Raw genomic sequence first — 25,967 nt, 5'->3', positions numbered from 1 at the left:
TTCCTTGTTAGGTGTACATGTTGTGAGCATTTTCTCCCAGTTGGCGGCTTCCGTTTTCGTCTGCGAATAGGTCTATGGAATAGGTGTGCAGGATAGAAGTTTGCAATTTTCACAAAATTCTTTACGTTGAGGGTTTTTTTGTGTCCCACTTAAGAAAATTTGGCCTTGGTCGTAAAATTTGGCCGAGGCTAGTTTCCTGTATTTCTTCTGGCAGGTTGATTGTTTTAACTTTAACATTTAAGGTATGTTATTAGGGTGGAAGTGACTTCACAGTGGTGCAAGAGAAGTGTCCAGAGTAGTGTTCCCCCACAGTCATAACAAGATGACCATGGGGAGGAGAATACATATTCTGTTGTGTGAATGGATCCGTTTGTGTCTAAACCAGGACCGAAAGATCTCAATAGCTATGGCAGTATGATAGATCTTAACACGTGGAAGTCTTCTATATATCATGGAAGGTTAATATCCCTCTTTTGGTTGTGTTTCATTTCTCTGGAACATTTCTAAATTTTTGGTGTAGAACTCTTGACCCTTTATATTATACCTGTTTCTGGGCATTTTTCACGTTGTGATGCTATAATGCTATAATAAATGTTATTTTCTTATTGAAAATTACAAGGGAATTTCATTTTCTTATTGTTTATGACAAATATGGAGATATAATTCGATTGCAATATGCATATTTTATCTGCCAATCTTGCTAAATTCATATGCAAACATGGATTTATATGGAGATTCTTCGGGATTTTCAGCACATACCATTATATGGTATGTAGATAATGGCTTTTATTTTTTTCTTTTAAATCTTGATAGCCTCCTTACTTTCTTTTCTTATTTTATTTCATGGGATGGTACTCTTAATAGAAAGATGACTGGAAGTGACAATATTAGGCATCCCTACCTCGTTTTGGATCCCAGGGCAAAGCTTTCGATGTTTTATCATTAAGCACGTTGTTTGCAGTAACCCCGCCATAGATCTAGTTGAATGTTATTTGATTAACTTCCTTATATTAATACTTTTCAAAGTTATTATTATTTTCAGTCAGGAGTGGGCATCGAATACTATTAAATGTTTTCTGACATTTATTGAGATGATCATATGGCTTTTATTCTTTACTCTTTAGTATTGGAAAAATTTTTTTAGTATGTATTATTTTTTAAGAAAGAGACAGAGAATAAGCAGGGGAGGGGCAGAGAGAGAGGGAGACACAGAATCTGAAGCAGGCTCTAGGCTCTGAGCTGTCAGCACAGAGCCCAACACAAGGCTCAAACTCAGACTGTGAGATCATGACCCGAGCTGAATTCAGCTGCCCAACTGACTGAGCCACCCAGGCATCCCTACTCTTTAGCATTATAAATTGTAACAGTTGGTTTTCTAATATGAAGCCAACCTTGCATTACTAGAATAAAGCCTACTTGGTTGAAACAGATTATCTGCTTAATGTATTACTGGATTTAATTTGCCAATATTTTGTTCACGATTTTTGCACGTACTTAATGAAAGAGAGAAACCTGTAAATTTCCTTTCTTTGAATATACTAGTTAGGTGTGTAATACCAAGTTTATGCAGGCCTCTTAAAATGTAATGGTATTCCTTTTCTGTTATATTCTAAGATAATTTGTGTAACATTTATCTTGTTCATTGATGTTGGGAAGAATTCACCAGTGAAGTTTAAATTTTCTTGGTGGAAAGGTTTCTTAGAGATTCAAAGTTCTTTTTCAGAAAAATAAAGTCGTGAGACATTCTATATCTTATTGTGTTCGTTTTGGTAAGATGGTGGATTGTTGTCACATTATCACATTATCTAAATATCCAGCCACAGTGACTAAAGTATGATTCCTAGTATTTGTTCATCTGTTTTCATGTCTATATGTAGTAATGTCGTATTTTGGATACTAGTAGCTTGTGCATTTTCTCTTGTTTCCGAAGTCTTGTTAGGGTACTCACCATTTCATTACATTGTTCAAAAGGCCACCTTCTGACTTTTGTTTCTATTCTTTTAATTTCTACTGTTATACTGATTATTTATTTCTGTATAATTTGATGTAATCGGATATGCTCCTTGAAAAGGACATTTAGATCATTAATTACCAGCTTTTCTTCTTTTCTAGCATTATAAATATCATATCGGGCAATAATTTCCATACTTATATTTAGTTGCATCTCACAAATTAGGAGATAACCAAAATATTTTCTCATTTTCATTGTAGCTCCTTTTTAGGCTCATAGGTTATTTGCAGATGTATTGTATAATTCCTAGACATTTTGTAATTTTCTAGATATCGATTGATAATCTCTGTCTTATTTCTGCCATAATCAGAGTACATACTCTGTGTGATCCAAGTCCTTTAAATACAATGGAACTGGTCTGTGATCGATTTCAAAGAATGTATATTCTGCAATTGTTTGCTAACAGTGTTGTGTATAAGTCAGTCAATGTGGTAATTATTTCAACATTCTGTCTGCTTATTCCATGAGTTACTAAAACAAATTGTTACAAATCCCCACTACTGTGTTGAATTTTTCTCTTTAGAGCTGTTTTTGCTTCATGCATTTTGTGCTAAATTTTAGTCTCATAGAAATTTTAAATTGCCATATATTCCTGATTGGTTTAACATGTTATCGTTGTGCAATGTCCCTTTTCATCACTTTTATTTATTTTTTCATGAATTGAGTATTGCTAAATCACATTTTTGTTATTATTGTTTGCAGCTATATCTTGTTTTATCTTTTTACTTTCTAATTTTCTTAATCCATATATTTAAAGTACTTTAATCCAGTTCATAATCTTTGTCGTTTAATTAGAGTAGTTCGTAGTTTTGCATTTGATGTAATTACTGATGTTTTGGGGTTTAAATCTGTCATTTTATTATTTGGTTTCTATTTATTCCATCTGTTCTTTGTGCCTATATATCTCATTACTTGTCTTTTTTTAATTGCAAATTATTTATATTTGCTTTTTTGTACTTTAAATTTGCGTTATGCATCTTATTATTGTTCTGTAGCAGCATAGAACTCATTACTTTATTACCTTCAGCATTTTTTGCCATGTGTTTTAATGTTATATTTTTTATTCACTCTGATTCTCACAAAGCCTCTTTAAGAAAATAAATTCTTAGAATCCAGTTATTTGAGTTGTTATGTGGTTGGTGGAACAAGCCTGTCAGTTTTATTTTATTTGAATTATATTTTTGTGTTTCTTTATTTACAAACTCTCCATAGGATCACAAAATGTTAAAATACGGCTTTTATTTGTTCTCTGTATTTTGCACAATTATTTAAAAATTCTATAATTTTTAATTTTAAGTGTCCTATTTATATAGTCTACTGACTGCTTGTATCCTTTTCTTTTAACAGACTTTTATTGGAGACATCCTCTTGCTTGTTAACCCATTCAAAGAGCTTCCAATTTATTCCACCATGGTGAGTATAAAATTTTGAATACCATTTAATAATGTAGGGTAACACCCACTAGACGTACCTATCCATATCAAATGATCGATTGAGAAGAAACCTGCAAACAATAAGTAAAGTCAGAAACTTCTCAGAAAATTCTAAACTGAATATTTGCATAATAGTGACTTTAATTTGTCCTGAGACAAAAATGGAACAGGATGTTATTTTTATCAAAAGATTCCTTTGCACTTATAATGTGTAATTTTCCTATAATTGTAGTCACTAGACAGACTTCTAAAATTAAATAATGCATTACTCTGTTTTCCATTCCTTCCTGACTAATTCAAGGTCAGTTGGTGTAAAGTATTTTAACATCATGACCTCTTTCAGAAAAGTTCTATGATGTTAGAACCGTGAGAATAAGAAAGGATATTATTGCATTTATACATTTTTCCAAATGACTTTCTACTTTAAATTATGAGACTTTCAAAATTTAAAGAGCAATTGCTTTTGGAAAATTATTCCAGGAAACTGAAAACACAGTATGATTTTTGAGTAGTAAGAGATCAAAATATCATTGTGCAAGCTCTCTCTCTGTCTCTGTCTCTGTCTCTCTCTCTCTGTCTCTTTTGTTCACAAGGCTGTTTCCAGTTAAAGCAGAATCCCTCGTAGGGAGCAGGAACATGACAAACAGGAGAGAGGAGTAGACACAGGTTCTTGAAACAGGGACATGCTCAGAGAAGTTGGAGAGGGAGGTGGCAAGAGGAAGTGTGGAGAAGAGGGAGAGGGAGAGGGGAAGGGATAGAGACATCACCTTCTTGAAGCTCCCAAGGAATCATTGAAGAATTCTTACAGAAACACCTCCTGAGAAAGAGAGTGCATCCTAACTACCCCAACCTCCACCCTTCTTCCCAAAGTCCCTTCCACCGTTGCTTTGAAACCACTGCCCCTTGCCTACTGTTCTTATTCCACTCGGCCCAATCCCAGCCTTAGCCCTGGGCAGTCTGACTGTGTGGGCACATGATAGCCCAGGACAAGAGGGATCAGCAGTTCTGCCAGAGGAGTAACATTAACCTGTGATTATTAGATAGACATATGGACTACTCATGTTTTTATTTCTTTTGATGTCAGTTTTTAGTAATTTTGTTTTTCAAGGATTCTGTTTCTTACATTTAATCTTCAAAAGTTTTTGGCATATAATTATTCACGATCCTATTTTTTTAATGTGTGTAGAATTTGAGTGATTTATTTTCATTCCATATGTTGGTAATTTGGGCCTTCTCTGACTTTTTAAAATCCGTTTGCTAGGAATTTATTGATTGTATTACTCTTTTCAAAGAAAAGCATCTCTTGACTTTTAATTTTTTTCTAGTGTATATTTATTCTCTATATAATTGATTTCTGCTTCTTTATTTTTGTTGTCTCCTTCTTTCTAAGTTCTTGGAGTTTAATTTGGATAGTTGTTTTAAGTTATAACATTATATTTTGAACTTTTGCCTTTTATAAGTATTTGGGGCTTTTTATTTTGCCTTACACAAGCTTTACAGAATTCTTCATCTTTGGTTTTTCATAAGTTCATTATTATCCAATTTAAGAGATGGAGAGAGAGAGAACCCCTGCTATTTAAAGTTGACACTTAGTGTGTTGTTCTTGGCTTATATTTATGTTTTTACATTTGATCTTAGACTCAGTAAGAATCTTCTGGTGAGACAAAAGCTAGTTTTAACTAATTGAATAAAGTATATACATATATATGTATGTTATTTAAATGCTTCTATAGACCTAGAGGTCAAATTCTAAGTATTAGGGAAAATTTAACATAATAAATTATTTTAGTATGGCATTACTTATCATGTTATAATATATAGTGTATCTCAAATGAAACAAACCTGTGACTTTGTGGTTTGTTTTTAGGGTGTTAACAGTGTGGCAGTTTAACACCTTCAAATATCAAGCTGTATTTTCAGTTCTTTCAGAAATACACATTAATAGAGAAAGGAGAGACACATCAAGAAACATATTTCTATATTATTGTAGGAACAAGATATGATATATTGAGATTTTTGCAGGAACAGTTCATTAAAACTTAAAATGGTGAATGCAACATATAACTTATATGTATTATCCTTTATATCTATCATTTCCAACAGACGCTGGCATAGAAAGTAAGAGGAAAATAAATCTATTTAGGTAAAATATGCACTGATAAAAAGCTTGAGGAAAAAATAAAGAGAAGGGCATCTGTTGGAGACACAGGTTTTAATTTGTGGGCCTAGGAGGATGCATAACAAAAAAGAACATGAAGGAACAGAAAAATTTTTGAGGAAAAACCAGATTCAGGTGAATATGTGAAGTTTTTGGAGGTTAAATTGAAATAATGTTGAGATTTGACATTGGATGCAAGATTAGGAATAATTCACATGAGTATTTCATTTTGTAAGATTTCTAAGACTCATACCACATTTAAGAATGAGGTGGAGGGGCACCTGGGTGGCTCAGTTGGTTAAGCAACTCTTGATTTTGGCTCAGGTTATGACCTCATGGTTTGTGAATTTGAGCCCCGTGGCGAGCTCTGTGACCGTGCAGGACCTGCTTGGGATTCTCTCTTTCCCTCCTTCTCTGCCCCTCCCCTGCTTGTGCTCTCTCCCTCTCTCTCAAAATGATAAACATTTTTAAAAAGGAATGAGGTAGAAAAATAATAGAAAGCAATGAAGAAGGAGGAGAGTTAAAGGGGGAGGAGGAACAGGAGGGAGAAGGGATGGAGAGACAACAGTGACGAGACAGATGGCGGCCACTAAAGAACCAGATCTAACACATTGTCGAGGTGTAGTAATCAGAAAGGATGAACTTCTTGGTGTTTGTATCATTGCGGAAACCAGCGAACAAGTGAACGTCCTGAGGGGGAACACGTCAGCAACAGATACACAATTATCCCCTCAAGCAACAACATCAGGCTTTTCTCAGGTATTCCTCACCATGACCTTTACCATGGACTTCATAAACCAAAGATCTACCACCTGGACATCTCCCATGTACGAAATGATGACACCATTCAAGACAAACTACCTGGAGATTATCTCTCAAAATTATGGTTTTGCGTACACAAGGGCACAAAAATGATCGTACCCGTTTTCTTTTCAGCTGCTACTGGCAGTGAGATTAAGCTGTCCCACTGTGTAAAGTGGCATTAGTGTGGGATGCCTGGCTTAGGGCTTCATTAGCTTTCAGATTCTGATTACCGTCGATCTCCTAATATTCCCATTGCATGTTCGAGTTTGGCGCGGAGCTGGAGGGACTGAGCAGAGCTCATTGCCTCTGGACGAGTGGGGCTGGAAAGAGACCTGGTGCTGTCTAGGGTTCATCACGTGGCAGGCCTGCTGCAAAAGTCATCACATATGTCGTCACATAATCACAAAAGGCAACACAATCAGTATAAGAATTATTATTTCCATTTGGAGGTGATAAAAGCCTCATGTGGATTTAGCAAATTTTCTAAAGCCTTCCACGATGGTAGGGACAGAATTTAAATCCAGGTCACCTAACCCCAGAGCAAAATGCGTGACAGACTCTTCTCTCAGCACAAATGCCAAGCCCTCAGGCAATTTTTTAATTATTATATGTCCTCCTTTGTAAAACACTTTTTCAGAATATGTCATCTGTATATAGTTATATAGATCATGAGTAGGTAACCCACTCACACAAGTAGAGTGACCTATTCATACCATACTGTGACGCCAAGAGCCCCTGTGAGTCACGCTGTTGACGTCAGGGAGGTTCCACGGGTTATGGGATCTGGACAGCTGGGGGGCCTGGGCCTGTCCCTCTTATCCACTGTGGGACTGCGTGGTTGGCTTCAAACATCCGAATGGGGCAGGATTCTGCAGTCTCCCAGCAGTTTACTGAGAGGGGTCGTGCATGGTGGAAAGAGGGAGGGAAGATTCTTTAAAAAAGAAAGACCTTATTCATTGGAACTAGAGAGTCCAGCACAGGGAGGTACCCATGAGTGAGGCTGACGTGATGCCATGTCCCCCATGAGCTACAACAGAGCACTTAAAATTTCCGCCGACCAGAATCCTCTGGTTTCCAGATGATGCAGACGGGGAGAGAATGAGGTGAAGTGGAGAGAGAAGGCACGCGCGAAAGAGAGTGGCTGACGCTGATGATATTTGCTGGACCACATGAGAATACTCAATAATGTTATTAATGCTGAAGGCAATGGTAGCCAATCTAAAGGTTACATGGCTTGTCAGAAAACGAGAACTGTGTCAGTGAAAATCTTCAAGCTTCACTAGGAAAAAATAGAATTAATTATTATCTATTTAATATTATTATTAAGTTATTGGCATTATTATTATTGACATTATTATTTTGTACTGACATTACATATAAAGCATAGAATCAGCATCAAGCTAAGTCTTAACCAGGTGGTAGCGGTGGAATATTCTACAATGTAAACTCTAACACTGCATGGAAAGGAGAAGGCTTATAAGAAAAGAGATCTGAGAAAGGTTATTAGCTAATAATGAAAAAACTTAGATACCCAAGATCCATTATGCCTTTAATGTCTCGTAAAACTTTGCCTAAATAGAAGATGTGACACTAAGTAGTTTGAAGAAATGGCGTAGGAGTCATATATGCTCCTGGCTCTCTTCTGTCTGGCCTTGTTTGTAACGTTTAATGAAATTCTCAGCAAGATTTTACAGATTGAGTTTGAAAGCATTCTGTTAGAGTTTGATCAGGCCCATGTTGGACTTGGGATGTGAAATGGTGTTAGTACAAGTGTTCAAAAAGAACAGATATTTGTCCTACAAGAAAATACAGCTAGGCTAATACTCCCTGGTCAGTTTATTAGTTATAGTGTATACATTGCTATCATTAATTATTTTGATAGCCATTTTAAATTCTGGAATAACCAAAAATACAAAAATTTGAAAACTATTTCAAATAAAGAAGTCGTATTTGTTCAAATGCTCTCCTGAGATTGGGATGCAGCTATAAAGAAGTAGTAAGAACACATCGTGCCTTGGTTTAACTGTAACGTTTATTTTCTGTGCAGTACAGAAAATACAGCTATGTTTTAATTATATGGTGTCTTAGATCAGATGGTGTAGTGTGCTATCAACAGAGGCAAATTCCTTTTCATGAGCAATGACAACCACTTCCCTGAAACTATTATCCTTTCATCTAATCTTTATACGTACACACATATAATCACCCCCTCTTATCTGAGCTTTCGCTTTCCATGGTCTCACTTACCCACGGTCAGCCAGGGACTGATCTTCCTTCTAATGTAGCATCAGAAAGTCAGTCGTGGCCTTGGGCGCCTGGGTGGCTCAGTCGGTTGGGCGTCCGACTTGGGCTCAGGTCACGATCTCGCAGTTCGTGGGTTCGAGCCCCACGTCGGGCTCTGTGCTGACAGCTCAGAAGTTGGAGCCTGCTTCCCATTCTGTGTCTGCCTCTCTCTCTGCTCCTCCCCCGCTCGTGCTCTGTCTCTCTCTCTCTCTCCTTCAAAAGTAAATAAAAACATATTAAAAAATTAAGAAAAAAGAAAAGAAAGTCAGTAGTGGCTTGATGCTACATCACGTGCCTGCGATACTCACTGCACTTTGTCTCATCACATAGGCATTTGATCATCTCTCATCATCCCAAGAAGAAGCGTGAGTACAAGACAAGAAGTTATTTTGAGAGAGGGACCATACTCATTTAATATTTATTTATTTATTTATTTATTTATTTATTTATTTATTAAAATTTTTTAAGTGTTTATTTATTTTGAGAGAGAGAGAGAGAGCAGGAGTGGGAGAGGGGCAGAGAGGGAGACACAGAACCCAGAACAGGCTCCAGGCTCTGAGATGTCAGCACTGAGCCCGACACGGGGCTTGAACCCACGAACTGCAAGATCGTGACCTCAGTCAAACTTAGAAGCTTAACTGACTGAGCTATCCAGGCGCCCGCCAACTTTTATTATAGCATATTGTTATAAGTGTTCCATTTCATTCTTAGTTGTTGTTGGTAATCTTACTGTGGCTAATTTATACATTAAACCTTATCATAGTTCTGTACATAGAGGAAAAAAAAGTGTATATAGGGTTTGGTATTCTCTGTGGTTTTTGGTGTCCCCTGGGGGTCCTGGAACATATAACTAGTGGATAAGGGAGGTCCTATTGTACACATGCAAAAAAAAACTGCATATACCATTTTTTTCTGTTTCATTTTTTATTTTTTTCATTATTTTCTGTTTTAATTCATTCAGAGGACATACAAACCATATCCATTTACCAAAAAAAAAAAAAAAAAGGAAGAAAGAAAGAAAATTTTCATTAGTCACTGTGCTTTCAAAAATATTTTATATTGATAGTTTTAGATCTAGATAATTTATTCTAAATGTCCTATAGTATTTTATCATATTAAAACACAATCACTTATATTCATCCATTAAACCCTATACCCATTTTTAATTATTGCCATGTTTTCTGCTCTTACAAAAGAGTGCTAAGAACTGTTTTGTGTGTGCTTTTTTGCCGACGTGCAAGAGTTTCTTCAGAGAGATTCACGGTCAAGCCTACCTTCTTCAGTTTAGAAGTTGTTGCTAAATCACTGTTCCAGTTAGCAAGAACAGCCCTCAGTACTGCAGATGCATTTTTCTAGTGCTGGCGAAAACTTCCTTTTGAAACCAACCCCACCGCTAATTAGACATGTGACCTTGCACCAGTCGCTAACTTCTTTGCTTCAGTTTCCCACCTGTAAAAAGGGAGAGGATTCTTATACCCCACTTGTAATTTCTACAAGAATTAGATGAATAAGTATGAAGTGCTTAGAACAGTAGCAAGCACACATCAAGTGTAAGCCATTATTACTGTTATTATTATGATTATTGTTTTGAATGTTGATTTATTTATTTGGGGGGGGGGGAGAAGATAGAGGGAGAGGGAGTTCCAAGCAGGTTCTGCTAAGTGTCAGCACAGAGCCCGATGCAGGGCTCGAATTCACAACTGAGAGATAGTGACCTGAGCCAAAATCAAGGCTTAACCGACTGAGGCACTTAGACACCCGTATTATGATGATGATGGTGATGATGATGATTATTATTATTATTACTGTGCCATTGATAAAGTTACCAGTATTTTGTATCTATTACCCTACTGTTTGAAATGGGATTTCCTTGGATAACAGAGTTACTGATCTTTTCTCATGCTTATTAGTTATTCTCTTCTGTTCATATTCTTTGTCCAATTTTCAATTTTATTTCCAGTTTTTCTTTGTAGGCATATATTTGTAGGAGTCATTTATAAGACATGGATAATATATGGATTCTATGCACAGCTCAATCTCCTGTCTTTGACTTTTATCATCATTACTGTATGTTTGATGTTTGTGGTAGAAAAGCAGTTGTCACATGTGCTGTTGTGATATTAAGTCATCCTTCCCATTATAATTTGTATTTGGGAACTGTATTTACTTATTCCAAAATCATGACAGTATTATTCTCTTTACTTGTGTAAATGTTTTATGTTTTGCTGTTTATATTTGGGACTTAAATGCATTTGGAATTCATGTTTACATATCACATGAGCTAGAGATCAGTGTTTTTTTCCTTTACTAATACCGGTTTTTTGAACACCATCCTGTATGACTGATGCATGAAACAGCCCATTTTGTGCCCCAAATGCCCACCCATGTGTGGGCTTGGGTTGAGTTCTCTAGTCTGTTCCACTGATCTCTTTTTCTGGTCTCTGCACCAGAACCAGTGTTTACAGATTTTGGGTTTTTTGGAGTTTTTGTTGAGATATAGTACTCATGGATTTATAAGTGTCCAGATGGATACATTTTCATGAGCCCTCAGATCCAGAACATTTCTGGCTCTCCAGAAGCCACACTCTCACTCTTCTGCAATCACTAGTAGCTTGCCAAGGTCATGTGACTTCTTAACAGTGTAGATTAGTTCCACCTGTTTTTATACTTTATCATCGAGAGTGTTCTCTCTGTGTCTGATAGATTGCACTCAACATCGTGTTTGTGCGATTCATCCAATTATTTCTTATAGCTGTAGATCATTTAGTCCATTTAAAAAAATTATTTCCCTTATGGTTTTAAATAACTTCAAACATATGAAAAATTTGCAGATAAATAGCACAAACAACTTTTTCTCCCCAACCATTTTCAAATGATTTGCTGGCATGGTGTCCCATCAACCTTGAGTATATGCCTTGTGCATTTCCAAACATTGTGCAAACCAAGGCATTCACCTGTGTAACCCGCATACCACCATTGGAATCGGGAAATTGCTCCTGATGCAGTGTGACCATCGAGTCAGGGTGCCTCATTCAGGTCTTTCCCATCACCACATAATGCCCACAGAGCCCAAGACCCAGGCCACCATCACAGGACAGGCACACTGAGCCTCTAGGCCCTTTTGTCTTGTCTGGATTCATCCCTCTATCTTCTCCTGAACTTCCCAACCTTGACATCCTTGAGGCTACAGGGAAGTTACTTTGTAAAAAAATAAATAAATAAAAAATAAGTATGCTATTTCTTCATAGCTCAGACACCTCCCTGTCATTTAATGATTAATTCTAATGTAGCAGAATTTACTAGAAACTCAAAAGGACTAAAAACACTGGAACCATGGCAATCCTCATCAATCACTGTGTCACTGAAATTAAGTTAATTTTTGTTTTTCTGAGAAATTTGTAGATTCTTCTGTGTTTCAACTGCAACTGCTTTCTATTCGGATTAAAAACCCTTTCTATCTTATGTTACGGAAATGAAATGTCGCCGAGAGACATTGCATTTGATGTAAATTAGCCCAGGTTCAGCTTACTCCGTGGGTGTCTATTAAACTGGATTTGTGTCAGTTGCTCTGCTTAAGGACAGCAGAATAATTTCAAACCTGTGAACCAAGTAATTCAGGATCAAGGGTATGCCCCTGTTTTATCATGGTGAACCCTTAAAACGTGCTGAAAGAGCATAATTTCCCAGACGTTTTGTAGTTACAAATGAGATTCAAAAATAGACTGTGTCACATTTGTGTATTGGAAAGAAGTCCACTGTGTGCTGAGGTAGACGAGCTGGAGCCTTCTCACAGACATCTGTGTCCCACACATTTTGCAGGTCTCCCAGCTTTATCTCAGCAGCTCGGGGCAGCCCTGCTCCTCCCTGCCGCCCCACATCTTCTCCTGTGCAGAGAGGGCCTTCCACCAGCTTTTCCAGGAGCAGCGGTCCCAGTGCTTCATTCTCAGGTGAGTGCACCCCGCGCCTAGCCGAATGGATGCTCGGCGTCATGCTGGAGGCTTGGCGGTCAAGCTGTACTCATTTCTCGTGGTTTCTGTTTATTTACTTCCTCAGCACCCGGCAGTCCAGTATGTCTTGGCAATAAGTACATTTGACTCGTTACAAAGGAGAGACATCGTTATTAGAAATAGCCCCAAGTGTGGCTGAATCAATACCAACAAACTTAACCTGAAACTCAATTCATTTGGAAGATTTACTACTTAGAACCAGAGTGTTTTTGCTTTCAAGCCTTAGAAACCCTGGGGAAGGAAAGGCACCTGCTGTTAGCGAACCATGGTTCACAAAATGTGGTGCTGCTCAAATACAAAACACAAATTATTACCTTACAAATGTGGGCTTTCCCACACACTCCTGGGTATTTATGTTTGCTTGTATTTTACCCAAAGTATATACCCGGAAATATTTTATACTGAAACATAATGGTAGCATTAGCTCATAAATTACCAGATGCTCATGACAGTGATTTACATCAGAGCAAAAATTCTTCCCCCCACTCCTCCATACACACAAGTACCACAAGAAGTAGAGAGTAGAGGTGAAATGTGATTAGGTACTGATAAAGGGTTTAAAATTATTTAGGTATTAAAACAAGATCTGCATTGAGAATTATGTTTCTTTTTAAAATTTTTCTAACCTTTATTTATTTTTGAGAGAGAGAGAGAGACAGAGTGTGAGTGGGGGAGGAACAGAGAGAGAGGGAGACACAGAATCGGAAGCAGGCTCCAGGCTCTGAGCTGTCAGCACAGAGCCCGATGCAGGGCTCAAACTCATGAACCGTGAGATCATGACCTGAGCCAAAGTCGGTTGCTCAACTAACTGAGCTGCCCAGGTGTCCCAAGAAATACGTTTCTTATTAGGAGAAAATTCTACCAGAGGGGACTTCTGTAACCTTCATGGCTTTGCCTGAGTTATAATCAGTAGTGTTGACTGGAAACAAATGTGTGAATAAAGCTTTCCATAACTCCTCAAAGTGAAATTAAAGTGAGTAAAGATGGACAACTGCATAGAACCCGAAAGACATCTAAATACTTAAATAAGCACTTATTTATGTACTTTTACATTATCACTTTGGTCAGAAGTTCAGTGGAGGGTATGATTGGTGGTTGCAAACTTCAATGTTCTGATTTTCAAAGTAGCATGCAAGTAGTTTTTTCACACTTGTGCTGAAGTATCCCCAGATGGGAGGGGCACCGGCAGCAGGGGAGGCCTCCGCCATCCTCCAATCAAGCAACTCTATTTTTATCTGCTCTGTTGGGTTTTCTAGTGTAACTTTGATGAAAAGGGGAACACTTTTAAAAACCCATGAGATTATGAGGAGTATATAATAGTGTGGGCAGTAGTAACAACTGATACGTATTGAGAACATAGTGCCAGACCCTCCATTGGGTACTTTCCGTGTATTGCCTTACCCATAGCTTTAGCATCACTATTTTATGGGTCAGGTGACTGTGTATTATAAGGAGTAACTAGTCTAGGGCCTTGTGATCAGTAAATAGTGAATCTGGGATGTGAGCCCAATAGTGTGAATTAGTAAATGGTGATTAATTAGTCTAGAGTCCAGTGGATGCTGTATGTGGGATGTGAACCCATAGTCGGGCTTTTGGGCGTGAACGAAGCTTCCCCACTCTCCAAGCCAGACACCAGTGCGTGGCTTGCCCCTGCAGCCTGCTCAAGGAGGCTTCTGGCAGCCCACCCAGCCTTCCCTAAAATGCCGGGCACAAATCCGTGGGTTTTCCTAAGTTCTTATTGAATCTGCTTAATTCTATTGAAACGCATAGGTCTTAGCGAAGCTCTGAGGAGCCAAAGAATCATATCCTTTGGGAGTCTGCCTGCTACAGATTTCATAATATCTAGCAAGTTCTTTTAGTAAAGAAACCCGTTTATCGTTTTTTTAATATGAAATTTATTGTCAAATTGGTTTCCATACAACACCCAGTGCTCATCCCCAAAGGTGCCCTTCTCAATAAAAACCCATTTATCTTTAACCCAGTGCTTTCTACATGAATTTGCTCATGGGATTGCTTTTCCAGTTGGACTTGCTAATATTCTGCAGAATTAGTATTTCTTTGGGACATTTTTATTTATTTATTTATTTAAAAAAATTTTTTTAGCGTTTATTTATTTCTGAGACAGAGAGAGAGACAGAGCATGAGCAGGGGAGGGGCAGAGAGAGAGGGAGACACAAAATCTGAAACAGGCTCCAGGCTCTGAGCTGTCTGCACAGAGCCCGACGTGGGGCTCGAACTCACGGACCGCAAGATCATGACCTGAGCCGAAGTCGGATGCTTAACCGACTGAGCCACCCAGGTGCCCCTCTTTGGGACATTTTTAAAGGCTAATAATCCCATGTGTCTTTCAGTCTTTCTGAAAAAACTTTTTTTCCTCGTTCAGGTTTTTTTCTTTTTTAATGTTTGTTTGGTTATTTATTTATTTATTTTTCAGAGAGAGAGAGAGAGAGAGAGAGAGAGAGAGAGCAGAGGAGGGGCAGACAGGGAGGGAGAGAGAGAATCCCAAGCAGGGTCCACCATGGTCAATGCAGGGCTCGAGCTCATGAACCATGAGATCATGACCTGAGCCAAAATCAAAAGTTGGACACACAACCAACGGAGCCACCCAGGCACTCCTGTTCACGTTTCAAGAAGTGAAGAACAAATGTGTGATCACAGGGACTTACTATTTTAGTCATCCTCTTCTTTCAGGATTGATGTTTTTATATGGCTTCTCTACTTCCTTGATTGTCTTGACTACGATAAAGGCTTTCTGCATTTATTATACTAATTCATTAAAATTAGTAAGTTTAGAACTCAACTAAATACATTGTTTAGAAGATCAGGGAAGCACTATGAATAATAGCCAACTTATGGAGAGAGCCCAAATGTCCATCAACTGATGAATGAATAAAGATGTGGCATACACACACACACACACACACACACACACACACACACACACAATGGAATACTACTCAGCAATGAAAAAGAATGAAATGTTGCCCTTTGCAACATCTTGGATAGAACTGGAGAGTATTAGGCTAAGTGAAATAAGTCAGCTGGGGAAAGACAGATGTCACATGATTTCAGTCATATGTGGAGTTTGAGAAACCTAACAGAAGACCACAGGGAAAGGGAAGGAAAAATAAGATGCAAACAGAGAGGAAGACAAACCATTAGAGACCCTTAAATACAGAGAACAAGCAGGGTTGGTGTGGGTGGGGGGGGTTGGTGGGGTGGGGAAAATGGGTGATGGGCATTGAGGAGGGGACTTGTTGGGATGAGCACTGGGTGTTGTATGTAAGTGATGAATCATGAGAATCTACTCCTGAAGCCAAGACTACACCGTATGTTAGCTAACTTGACAATAAATTAAAAAAGAAAGAAAAGATCACAGCCAAGAGTCTATTGTGTCACATAACCAGCATTTACAAAGGATAATTTAAGATTTGGAGATCAAAATGCAAATATTCCTGGAACACATGTCCTATAACGTAGGACTAGAGCAGGAATTTCTAACTTTTATTTTCAAATTTCTATTTTATTTTTCACTTGATTGATAATTATAGGCCTCTCTAGCACACAAAGCTTCATCTTGAGAAACAGTTTTTAATAATTTTCAGATCTTTGTCGTGGGTTATAACTGAGAGTCTGGTGTTCACCATAATCAATCTTATCTTTAATTTTCTGAAGGCCTTGATAGATGGTTTTAATTAATTGTCAGAGCACATGTGACAAAAATCCATTATCCTAACAGTGTGTTGAGCAAATCCAAATTAATGTTATAAGCTGAACATAGAAGTAACTTGTGAAGTTAGCAGAATAAGGTCAGCCTCTGTCACGTGCAGGTTTTGCAGACAAGGCTGTTCAAATAAGCTTTCAGATTTCTATGGGTCCATGATGGGCACTGCCGAAAATCCTCCGTCAGTTTCTAGTTTAATCATATGCTGGGTTTTCAGATCAAGGGATATTTCTTGAACACATCATGCTAGGATTTTTAGTTGCAATATGATATCCTACCCTGCCCTGTGCTGTATTCTTTTTTTTTTTTTTTAATTTCCTTGATTTTACTCAGAGTTTCAACAAAATATGCCCATTTTGAGATTTTATGAGATGGTTGAAATTGCTAGTGATTTTGGCCAGGTAAGAGAATTGATCATTCTCTCTACCCCCACGTGGAGTGACAGAGCATGCGCAGTGGCGAGAGCGGGGAAGGTACTCACGTGACCTCCAGGGCAGCGGCACACCCTCCCAGCTGTGCAGACTGCCGGCTGCTGTTCACCATCGTCCATGCACCACCTGTTTCCGGTTTCAGAATAGATGCTGCGGAAGAACCGGTTGAGTGTTTCATGTTGGGTGAAGGCTGCCTTCCACGACCCTTTCTCCAAGAATGAGCCTACCCCCCAAAGTCTTCCCTGGTATCTTCCACCTGCTGGCACATTGTTTGCTGTGCTCCATTGCAGTTTGAGTATGCATTCGTGATGTGCTTGGTGTTCATTGGAGAGCATCCCGGATGATGGATGATGGCCCCCGGATTGCCCACGGATGCACCTCTTGAGCTCTGCAGCCTGGCCTAGACTCCGGCACATAGTAGGCCCTTAGTAAATTTCATCTGAAAGAAGGAGCGCCATTTTTAAATTTTTTTTTTTCAACGTTTATTATTTATTTATTTTTGGGACAGAGAGAGACAGAGCATGAACGGGGGAGGGGCAGAGAGAGAGGGAGACACAGAATCGGAAACAGGCTCCAGGCTCCGAGCCATCAGCCCAGAGCCCGACGCGGGGCTCGAACTCCCGGACCGCGAGATCGTGACCTGGCTGAAGTCGGACGCTCAACCAACTGCGCCACCCAGGCGCCCCTATATATTTTAATTTTTAAGCTATCAGATGAGTAAAGACTTTTCCTGAGCATTCTATCTGGAAGCACTAACCACTTTATTTGGTATTTAGTAAGTAATAACTGTATTGGAATTTTACATAATCCTCTGTCCTCTCATGTCAGGAATATAGTACAATTATTTATAGAAATTGGATGAGTTTTGAGAAACATCAAAAATGTCACTACAGATAACAAGTTTGGTTACTGTTATTTCCTGGATTCAAGGAAAATGGAGAACGTGAAACGTCAGACTGACAGAAGCCTCAAGAGGCAAGTGGCCATTTTAGGATCTGCCGTGTGCCAGGCACCTTACTCTCCTGGTCAACTCTGGCCAAGGAAAGTGTAATGTCTTTCCTGGGAGGCTCAGAAAGCTTCTACAAGGCCATTTGCTCCAGGACACATGCATCCTCACTGTAGAGGCCGTCCCTTGGAGTCCCGCTCACTTACGTTCATTTACAAAGCTGAACACAAAACATTGGATGGCAGACGTTCATCAAATTCATATGCTGCCTCAGCGTCCGGAACGACAGAGGGCACGTGACCGAGTACACATGTACTAAATATTTCGGATGAGCAAATCAAAGCTAAGAGTTAGATGATATCATACACTCAGGAAAGGTTCTTCCGTCCTTCCCTCACCACCTTTGTATCAGGATTATGGCTGCTCATTGAATCGTTGGCTACATTCTCCAAGATGCTAAACTTGAGTTTTCTCTCTGTTTTCTGGCAGTGGAGAGAGAGGATCGGGGAAGTCTGAAGCCAGCAAACAAATAACGAGACACCTGATGTGCAGATCTGGCTTCAGCAGGCCTATGTTTGATTCCAAATTTAAGCACGTAAGTTTCTTGTTTGGGTCAGAGAATATGTTGAGCTGGGACACCTGTAGTTTGTGAATAAAAGGGAACATCATAATAGACCATAAGCTTGACCATTAATTGGTCCAAGTTTGTGGAAATAAAGGAAAGAAAAAGAAGATTGAGGCCTGGTGCAAATTAATGCCATTCAAGATTTATTTTAAAATATTTTGAACATACATACTCTTTTTTTATAGTTGCTCAGAATAGTTGGATTGAAAACATGTAATATACTTAGAGATTACTGTTGTTCACATAGCAAGTGCCACTCGGTGTGTAGACACTTTTGGGGGATTGGCCCGATTAGCACGTTTTGTGGGGGACTATTGAGAGGTGATAGTGAAGTTTCAAAGTATGTAAAAGAATTGCTAACAAGAGGGACACCTGGGTGACTCAGTCAGTTAAGCGTCTGACTTCAGCTCAGGTCATGATCTCACGGCCTGTGAGTTCGAGCCCCACGTCGGGCTCTGTCCTGACAGCTCGGAGCCTGGAGCCTGCTTCCGACTCTGTGTCTGCCTCTCTCTCTGCCCCTCCCCTGCTCGTGTTCTGTCTCTCTCTCTCTCTCTCTCACAAGAATAAGTAAACATTTAAAAAAAAAAGAACTGATAACAAGAAAGCTTAATGCTATTGAGGGGCAGGTAATAAAAGTTCATCTCCAATATTGACTTGTTTGATGTACGTTTTGGTATTTTTAGGTATGCAACGTAGTGACTTGATATGTGCATGTATTGCGAAACGATCATCACTATAATTTTTTAATTAACACCCATCACTCCACATAGTTAAATTTTTTTGTCTTGTGATGAGAACTTTTAAGATTTACTTGCTTGGCATCTTTCAAATCTGCAGTTTTCCCCAACTGTGGCCACCATGCTGTGCGTTACAGCTGCAGGACTGACTTACCTTGTAACTGGGAGTTTGTACTTTTGACTCCCTTCACGCAACTAAAACTGACCTTAAGTTATATTCAGTAACACCTGCTTTTATTTGAAGACTCCTTGTGGTGATACTTCATCCACCTAAAATATCTCCAGGGTTCAAGGAGGAACCAGAAAGGCCTATTAGCCGCGAAGATAAAGGTCAGAAATTTCACACAATAAAGCTCGGCAATTTTACCCAAGAATGCACCTGTAGGGTGCTCACCACTGACTGTGTCTTGTTTTTACACAGTCCTGGTAGGTATTTTTAGCAGGTTTTCTCTGGCCACAGTAGAGGGGAAGTGCAAACTCAAGAGTTGCTAGAAGGATCCTGCAGGGAACACGTATGCTAGGCAGACGCCCTAGTGGGTGGAAAGACAGCCCATCAATAACCAATTGGGGCATGATCAGAACCCAAAAGTGTGCTGCCCTGGGGGTCTCCACCTGCAGGGCTAGCCTTCCAATTTCATGACTGTAGAGGAAATAACTAGAATAACCCAAGTTCATGATGATTATTCTATGCTTGAGACAAAAATAAGACTCCCTTACGTGTGCCCTGTTACTTTAGGGGCCTCGGGGTCTTATGCTGTGTGCTTCCTCATGCTGTCAGATCCCATGATTCCGTCCCCTCCATGTGCTGTCACGCTTCATCCTAACCCCACCAGCTCCCCTTCTTCCCACATAGACCCCTGCCCAGCAGCCCTCCTGGGTATCCCACAGTGTGCATCCCTAAGACGTCCAGAGCTGGACGCAGGGACTCCCAGGTTTCTTCAGCATTCTCCTCCCAGGCCACCCATCAAATAAGTGGCACAATCACTTTCTCATTGCCCCACTGGAAACCTGGCTTTGGCCTCGATGCCAGCCTCTCCCTGCTTCACCCATGATCACAGTATCCCGTCAATCTGACCTGGTAACACTGTTCTCCAGCCTCATAGAGTTTCCCTGTTCCTATTCTTGCCAGAGCCACCTTTGAACACGTATCCCCCCAGGCTGGGCCATGTGGCCTCTGTCCCTCATTCATTTATTCAACAATGTCTTAAGTGGCTGACATGCGCATGTCCCTTGAATTCAGAGACACCGTCTTAGAGCCTGCCACACAGTTGGAGCTCAAGTACTATGTGGCACGTGAAAGAGTACATGCTTAAGATATCTAGAAGTATTTTCAGCATACCTAAGACACAGTTAATTATCCCAAGTCACCTCAATTCATTTACTTAAACATAGCAAATGAATTTAACATGGATAAACCATTTGTCCGTCATAGGGACCCCGTAGGTTTTGCTGCGTGTGCTGTGTGTCATGCACATGACGGGCAGTGTGGTTCCAGTCCCCTCTCTCTTGGTGCACATTTCATAGCAAGGTGTGGGAAGTGTGCTGGTGTCACCTGACAGGTGCACGCCTTCCCCTCCACAGTCACCCCTGCACTGGCCTTGCCAGGCACGTATTTGCAGAAAGATACCTGCCAGTTCATTCTGCGACTTGATATTGAAAGTGTCTGATTACATTGGAGTAAAAACTTAGCTGCTGTTATCTTAGATTATTCCCTAAAACAAAGCCATCTGAAAGTTGAAACGTTTGGGGTGCCTGGGTGGCTCAGTCGGTTAAGCATCCAACTTCGGCTCAGGTCATGATCTCACGGTTTGTGAGTTCGAGCCCCGTGTCGGGCTCTGTGCTGACAGCTCAGAGCCTGGAGCCTGCTTCAGATTCTGCAACTCCCTCCCTCTGTGCCTCTCTCCCACTCTCTTTCTCTTAAAAAATAAATAAACATTTAAAATAAATAAATAAATAAAAGTTCACACATTATATAAAGATGTAGAAACCCATCACCCTGTGAGAATTGTGCGGTTTGTATTTGGTTTTCTGTCACTGTCCTTTCAACTTATCGCTGTGGGCCAAGGGATATCTGCCATGGTGGCATGCACGTGAGAATACTCTGGAAATCTTATTTGTTAAATAAATTTTTGTTTTGGACCACCTGGGTGGCTCAGTCGGTTGAGCACCTGACTTGAGCTCAGGTCATGATCTTGCTGTTCAAGAGTTCAAGTCCCACATCAGTCTCACTTCTGTCAGTGCAGAGCCCGATTTGGATCCTCTTTCCCCTTTCTCTCTGCCCCTCCCTGCTTGTGCTTGCTCAAAAATAGATAAAACATTAAAAATTTTTAAAAATCTATCTATTATTTATTTATTTATTATTTTTAAGTGCACTCCACATCCAGCGCAGAACCCGATGTGGGGCTTGAACTCATGACCCTGAGATCAAGATCTGAGCTGACTGAGATCAAGAGTCAGACACTTAACCATCCGAGCCGCCCAGGTGCCCCAATATTCTAGAAATTTTAGTATCTGATTCCTCATTTAGAAATGATAGGAACTTGGGTTGCCAGGGTGGCTCAGTTGGTTAAGCACCCAAGTCTTGATCTTGGCTCAGGTCAGGATCATGATCTCATGGTTCCTGAGATCAAGCCCCGCATCGGGCTCTGCACTGACAGCGGAGAGCCTGCTTGGGGTTATCTGTCCCTCTCTCTCTGTGTCTCTCCTCCTTGCTCTCTATATCTCAAAACAAATAAATTTTAAAAAATAGTTTTAAAATAAATGAGAGGAATGTATATTTAATTGATAGGTCAATGTAATTTTTTTTCCCATTTTCGACTTTTGAAAAAGATGTCCTTAAGAAATTAAATCCGCTCTTACGGATTCCCAAACCTACACCTGATTCTGGAGATTTCTTTCTTTGTGAAGAATATCTATGGTGACATATGTGTTCATTAATGACTAACTCATAACCATTTATTAAGCTCAAACCATATACTGAGAACCTGCATAATTGTACAGCACAGCTCAAAATAATTTAACATTTTGGGTTGACTTGGGTAGGATACCATAATTATCTATGTTCACATAGCAGAGTTAGAGAATTTCTAAAGAACACAGTTATCAAATAGACTCAGGTTAACTAACAGAATACCAGCAGCTGTTGGCCTAAGTGTAATGACAAGGAACAGTGGTCCTCACTGTAAGTTATAGACTAAAGCAATCATTTATTAAAATGATCCTTCTGGAAAGAGCAGGCTGTGCAATTTCTAAAGTGCATTCTAGATTACTTTATGTAAATTGGCTTCGCAGTTTAGCTTAAGTAAATACATTCTAAGTTGCATTTCTTTAGATAGATATAACTCTTCCAAATCAGTTAGCGTCTGGGAATCAATATTATGATATCCATGCAAATTTCAAGGAAAACCATTTCTAATTCACTTGTTTGTTGTTTTATTCATTTCTCATGCAAATTAAGGATGTCATAAATAAGTGATTCCTAGCCTCATAAGGTAATATCGCCCAGGATTAAGTATGGCTTAAACTTCGTATCAGTTATGCTGGGTGTTTGTTTGTTTTTTGTTTTTGGCTTCCCTTTAAATTACAATCCAGATGAATATCATTTGGTGTTCAAAGCATTCTCAAAACTTACCCACAGTTCTTGCACAGCGCCCTGGTGTACAAGTGGGAATTAAATACAAGTATTTAATGAATGTATATGAATCGACTGTAAATATAACATCACAGCGGTTCAGTGAAACTTTGTACATTTCGGGGATGGGCCAGTACTTCTTGTGGGAAAGAAAAGTCTGATTAAGGAGATGAATAGAAAAGAGCATCCTTGATTGCGGAGCTGAGATTCAGTAGAAGGCTTAAAGTTCAATTCAAGTTGGGATGAAAGGAAACTTCCTTAGGAGGCCTGAAAGGAGAGAGGTGGGTGAGTTGAATAGGAAAGCAGTTCGGCCACACTGGGTGGTGTGACATTGCTGTGGGTTCCCACGCTGGCAGCCACTATCCACGATGCGGCCACGTGGGGCTACGTGTGCAACAGACACACACAGGGCATCTCCCCTGGGGAGTCTAGCCCACACAATTTTGCCCTGGATCGCAGTATACTGCGAAAGAAAAGCAGTCACTAGAGGTTATTCGGATCAGCAGTTACTGAAAAATAGGGAACACGGGACTTAAAAAGAAGGGCGCAGGGGGGTGGTGTCAGCAGAGTCATGTAAAGCTGAAGAAAAGAGAGCATCTTCCTTGTGGTTTCCATCAATGACATAATTGAAGATTAGAACCTGGAGTATGGGGAGGAAGAGGGCAAAGTGAAGGGGTCTGAGCTGGCTCCCTGCTGACCCATGAGGGCACAGAGGGAAGAACCAGGTTTAGGTGGGGTCCGGAGAGCTGGAGAGGTGACACTGAGCTCCAGAGAGGACTGGATACTTTCATAGAGGCCATACACGTGTTTGTAAGGGACACACAGCTGTCATGTTTCTGAATTTTAATCTCCTCCTTCAGTTGTCATGCCTGAAAGGTCTACGCGGGTTTACCTTCTGCCCTGGCAACACGGTTCGGGTTGTGTTTTACGCAACGGGTTTGAACCCTACAACCATGGAGATTGCTCTCGTTCCCCTGTACAGCTTCAAAATAGCTACCATCAGTTCAGACTGTTGTTTTTAATCCCTGTATTTGAATTTCAAGCTGTACAAGCAGGAGATTTTTCCCTGGCAATAGGTTTTTGGAACGTAAAAATCATGTTTTGGGGGAAAAAACAACTGCCTGGGACTTTTCACTAATTCTGCCCCAAATGACTTTCAGCTTTAAGGGACATTTAATTCCATTTACGTTGTTTAAATACACATTTATTGAATAACTGCTTTTTACAGAGCACAGTGGTGTGGTACACATGAGTAAGCCTTTTTTTTTTTTATTGAGGAAGACACAGGTTTTTACTCTTAGAAAATACAATAGGTTAACTACTATCATGATAATATTGCATAATTTTTAGTGGCAAAGCTATTAAAATCTTAGAGAAAAAACCCAAAAAACCCACACAGTCGTAAGTCGAAAAAAATCATACCAGTAAAATATGAATCAGTGACCACTGAGGAAATCTATACATACTTCCTTTGCCTATATTTTTGTTTAAAGTTTTGTTATTGTACCATATTTTCATGATTTTCTTTGAGAGTTAAGGTGAGCAGTGGAACAATAATCAGTTTTGCTGGTTTGTGTGTGTGTGTGTGTGTGTGTGTGTGTGTGTGTGTGTGTGTGTTTTGGTATTTCTCTTAACACATTTACTTAGTGCCACCTATTGGCCAAGTGGATAATTGAAGATAAAATCGTTATTTACTCCTCAGGGATGAAAAAGAATGAAATCGTGCCACTTCCAAGGACGTGGATAGAACTGGAGGGTATTATGCTAAGTGAAATAAGTCAGTCAGAGAAGGACAGGTATCCTATGTTTTCACTCATGTGGAAACTGAGAAACTAAACAGAAGAACATAGCGGAAGGGAAGGAAAAAACAAGATAAAAACAGGGAGGGAGGCAAACCATAGGAAGCTCTTAAATACAGAGAACAAACCAAGGGTTCCTGGAGGGGAAGGGGTGGGGGATGGGCTAAGTGGGTGACAGGCATTAAGGAGGGCACTTGTTGGGATGAGCACTGGGTGTCGTATTTAACTGATGAATCACTGGCTTCTACTCCTGAAGCCAAGACAAGACTCCATGTTAACTAACTTGAGAATAAAAAAAAAATTTTTTTTTCAGTGTAACCAATAATATCTTAGGCTTGAATTATGGACCAACAGCACACAATGAAAGATTGCCATAAGAGCTTTTGCATTTTGTTCAATAGTTTTAGATTTATATAACATTATGCCTTATATTCCCTTATTGTTATTCCAGCACTCATAGCCTGGTGATGCACTGATTAAGCATGCTGATTTTGCAGAGACATTGCCTGGGTTCGAATTCCAGCTCCACTATCTGTAATCTCTGAACCTTGGGGAAGTTACTTAATCTCTCAATGTCCTTTTATATAAAATGGAGACACTAGATTTTTTTTTTTTTTTGGTATGTTTTATTTATTTTTGAGAGCAAGAAAGACAGAGCACAAGTCGGGGAGGGACAGAAAGAGAGGGGGACACAGAATCTGAAGCAGGCTCCAGGCCCTGAGCTGTCAGCACAGAGCCCGACGCAGGGCTCGAACTCAAGAACTGTGAGACCCTGACCTGAGCTGAAGGTGGACACTTAACCAACTGAGCCACCCGGGCGCCCCGAGACAATAGTTATAAGCATTAAAAGAAATATCTGCATAAACATACATGTGTACCTGTATGTGTGCATGTATACGGTATACATAATTTTATATATAACTTTGTTTATATTATATATTACATGTTATATATATAAAACTTTAGGATAATTCTTGGCACAAAATGAATGTTTTCTACTACTATCAACAAAAATAAAATTATCTTTGTTATTTGTTGAATGCTGAGAACTTTGTATACCCGACCTTGATAAGCACTGAAGGAGTTATTCCTGTGGTGGAATAAAGGAAAATGCAGTTCTTGGGAGTTCGTGAAACTTGCTTAATGTCATATAATTTATCATTAGCAGAGGTGAAATGTGGACACATCTACTTGTTACTACAAAGAACGTGTATTGAACCATTACCTTGTATTTCCTGTTTGGGCAAATGTTATTATCTTTTATGTCTCTGTAAGAATACCAAAAAAGCAGTTTATTTTCAGTTATAGCACCAAAATAACTACAATCCAGAATACTTTTAAAAATTCATTTTAACCCTCTTTATGAATTTTTAAATAA

General features: G+C 39.5%; 1 protein-coding gene across 2 annotated transcripts in view; it reads left to right on the top strand.

Annotated features, from left to right (window-relative positions):
• Window positions 1-25,967, top strand: part of MYO16 (myosin XVI) — a 491,281-nt gene that overhangs the window by 183,329 nt on the left and 281,985 nt on the right. For both annotated transcript variants that reach the window (XM_040487087.1, XM_040487086.1), the window contains exons 12-14: window positions 3,359-3,424; window positions 12,509-12,636; window positions 18,287-18,392. In XM_040487087.1, the coding sequence (XP_040343021.1) occupies window positions 3,359-3,424; window positions 12,509-12,636; window positions 18,287-18,392 (300 nt within the window). The remainder of the gene's footprint in view (window positions 1-3,358; window positions 3,425-12,508; window positions 12,637-18,286; window positions 18,393-25,967) is intronic.

The sequence above is a fragment of the Herpailurus yagouaroundi genome, unplaced genomic scaffold (genome assembly GCF_014898765.1).
Source record: "Herpailurus yagouaroundi ecotype Mexico unplaced genomic scaffold, PumYag 164, whole genome shotgun sequence".
Classification (NCBI taxonomy): Eukaryota; Metazoa; Chordata; class Mammalia; order Carnivora; family Felidae; genus Herpailurus; species Herpailurus yagouaroundi.
Note: the sequence above shows the minus strand (reverse complement) of the source record. Positions and strands in the feature narration are given on the sequence as shown.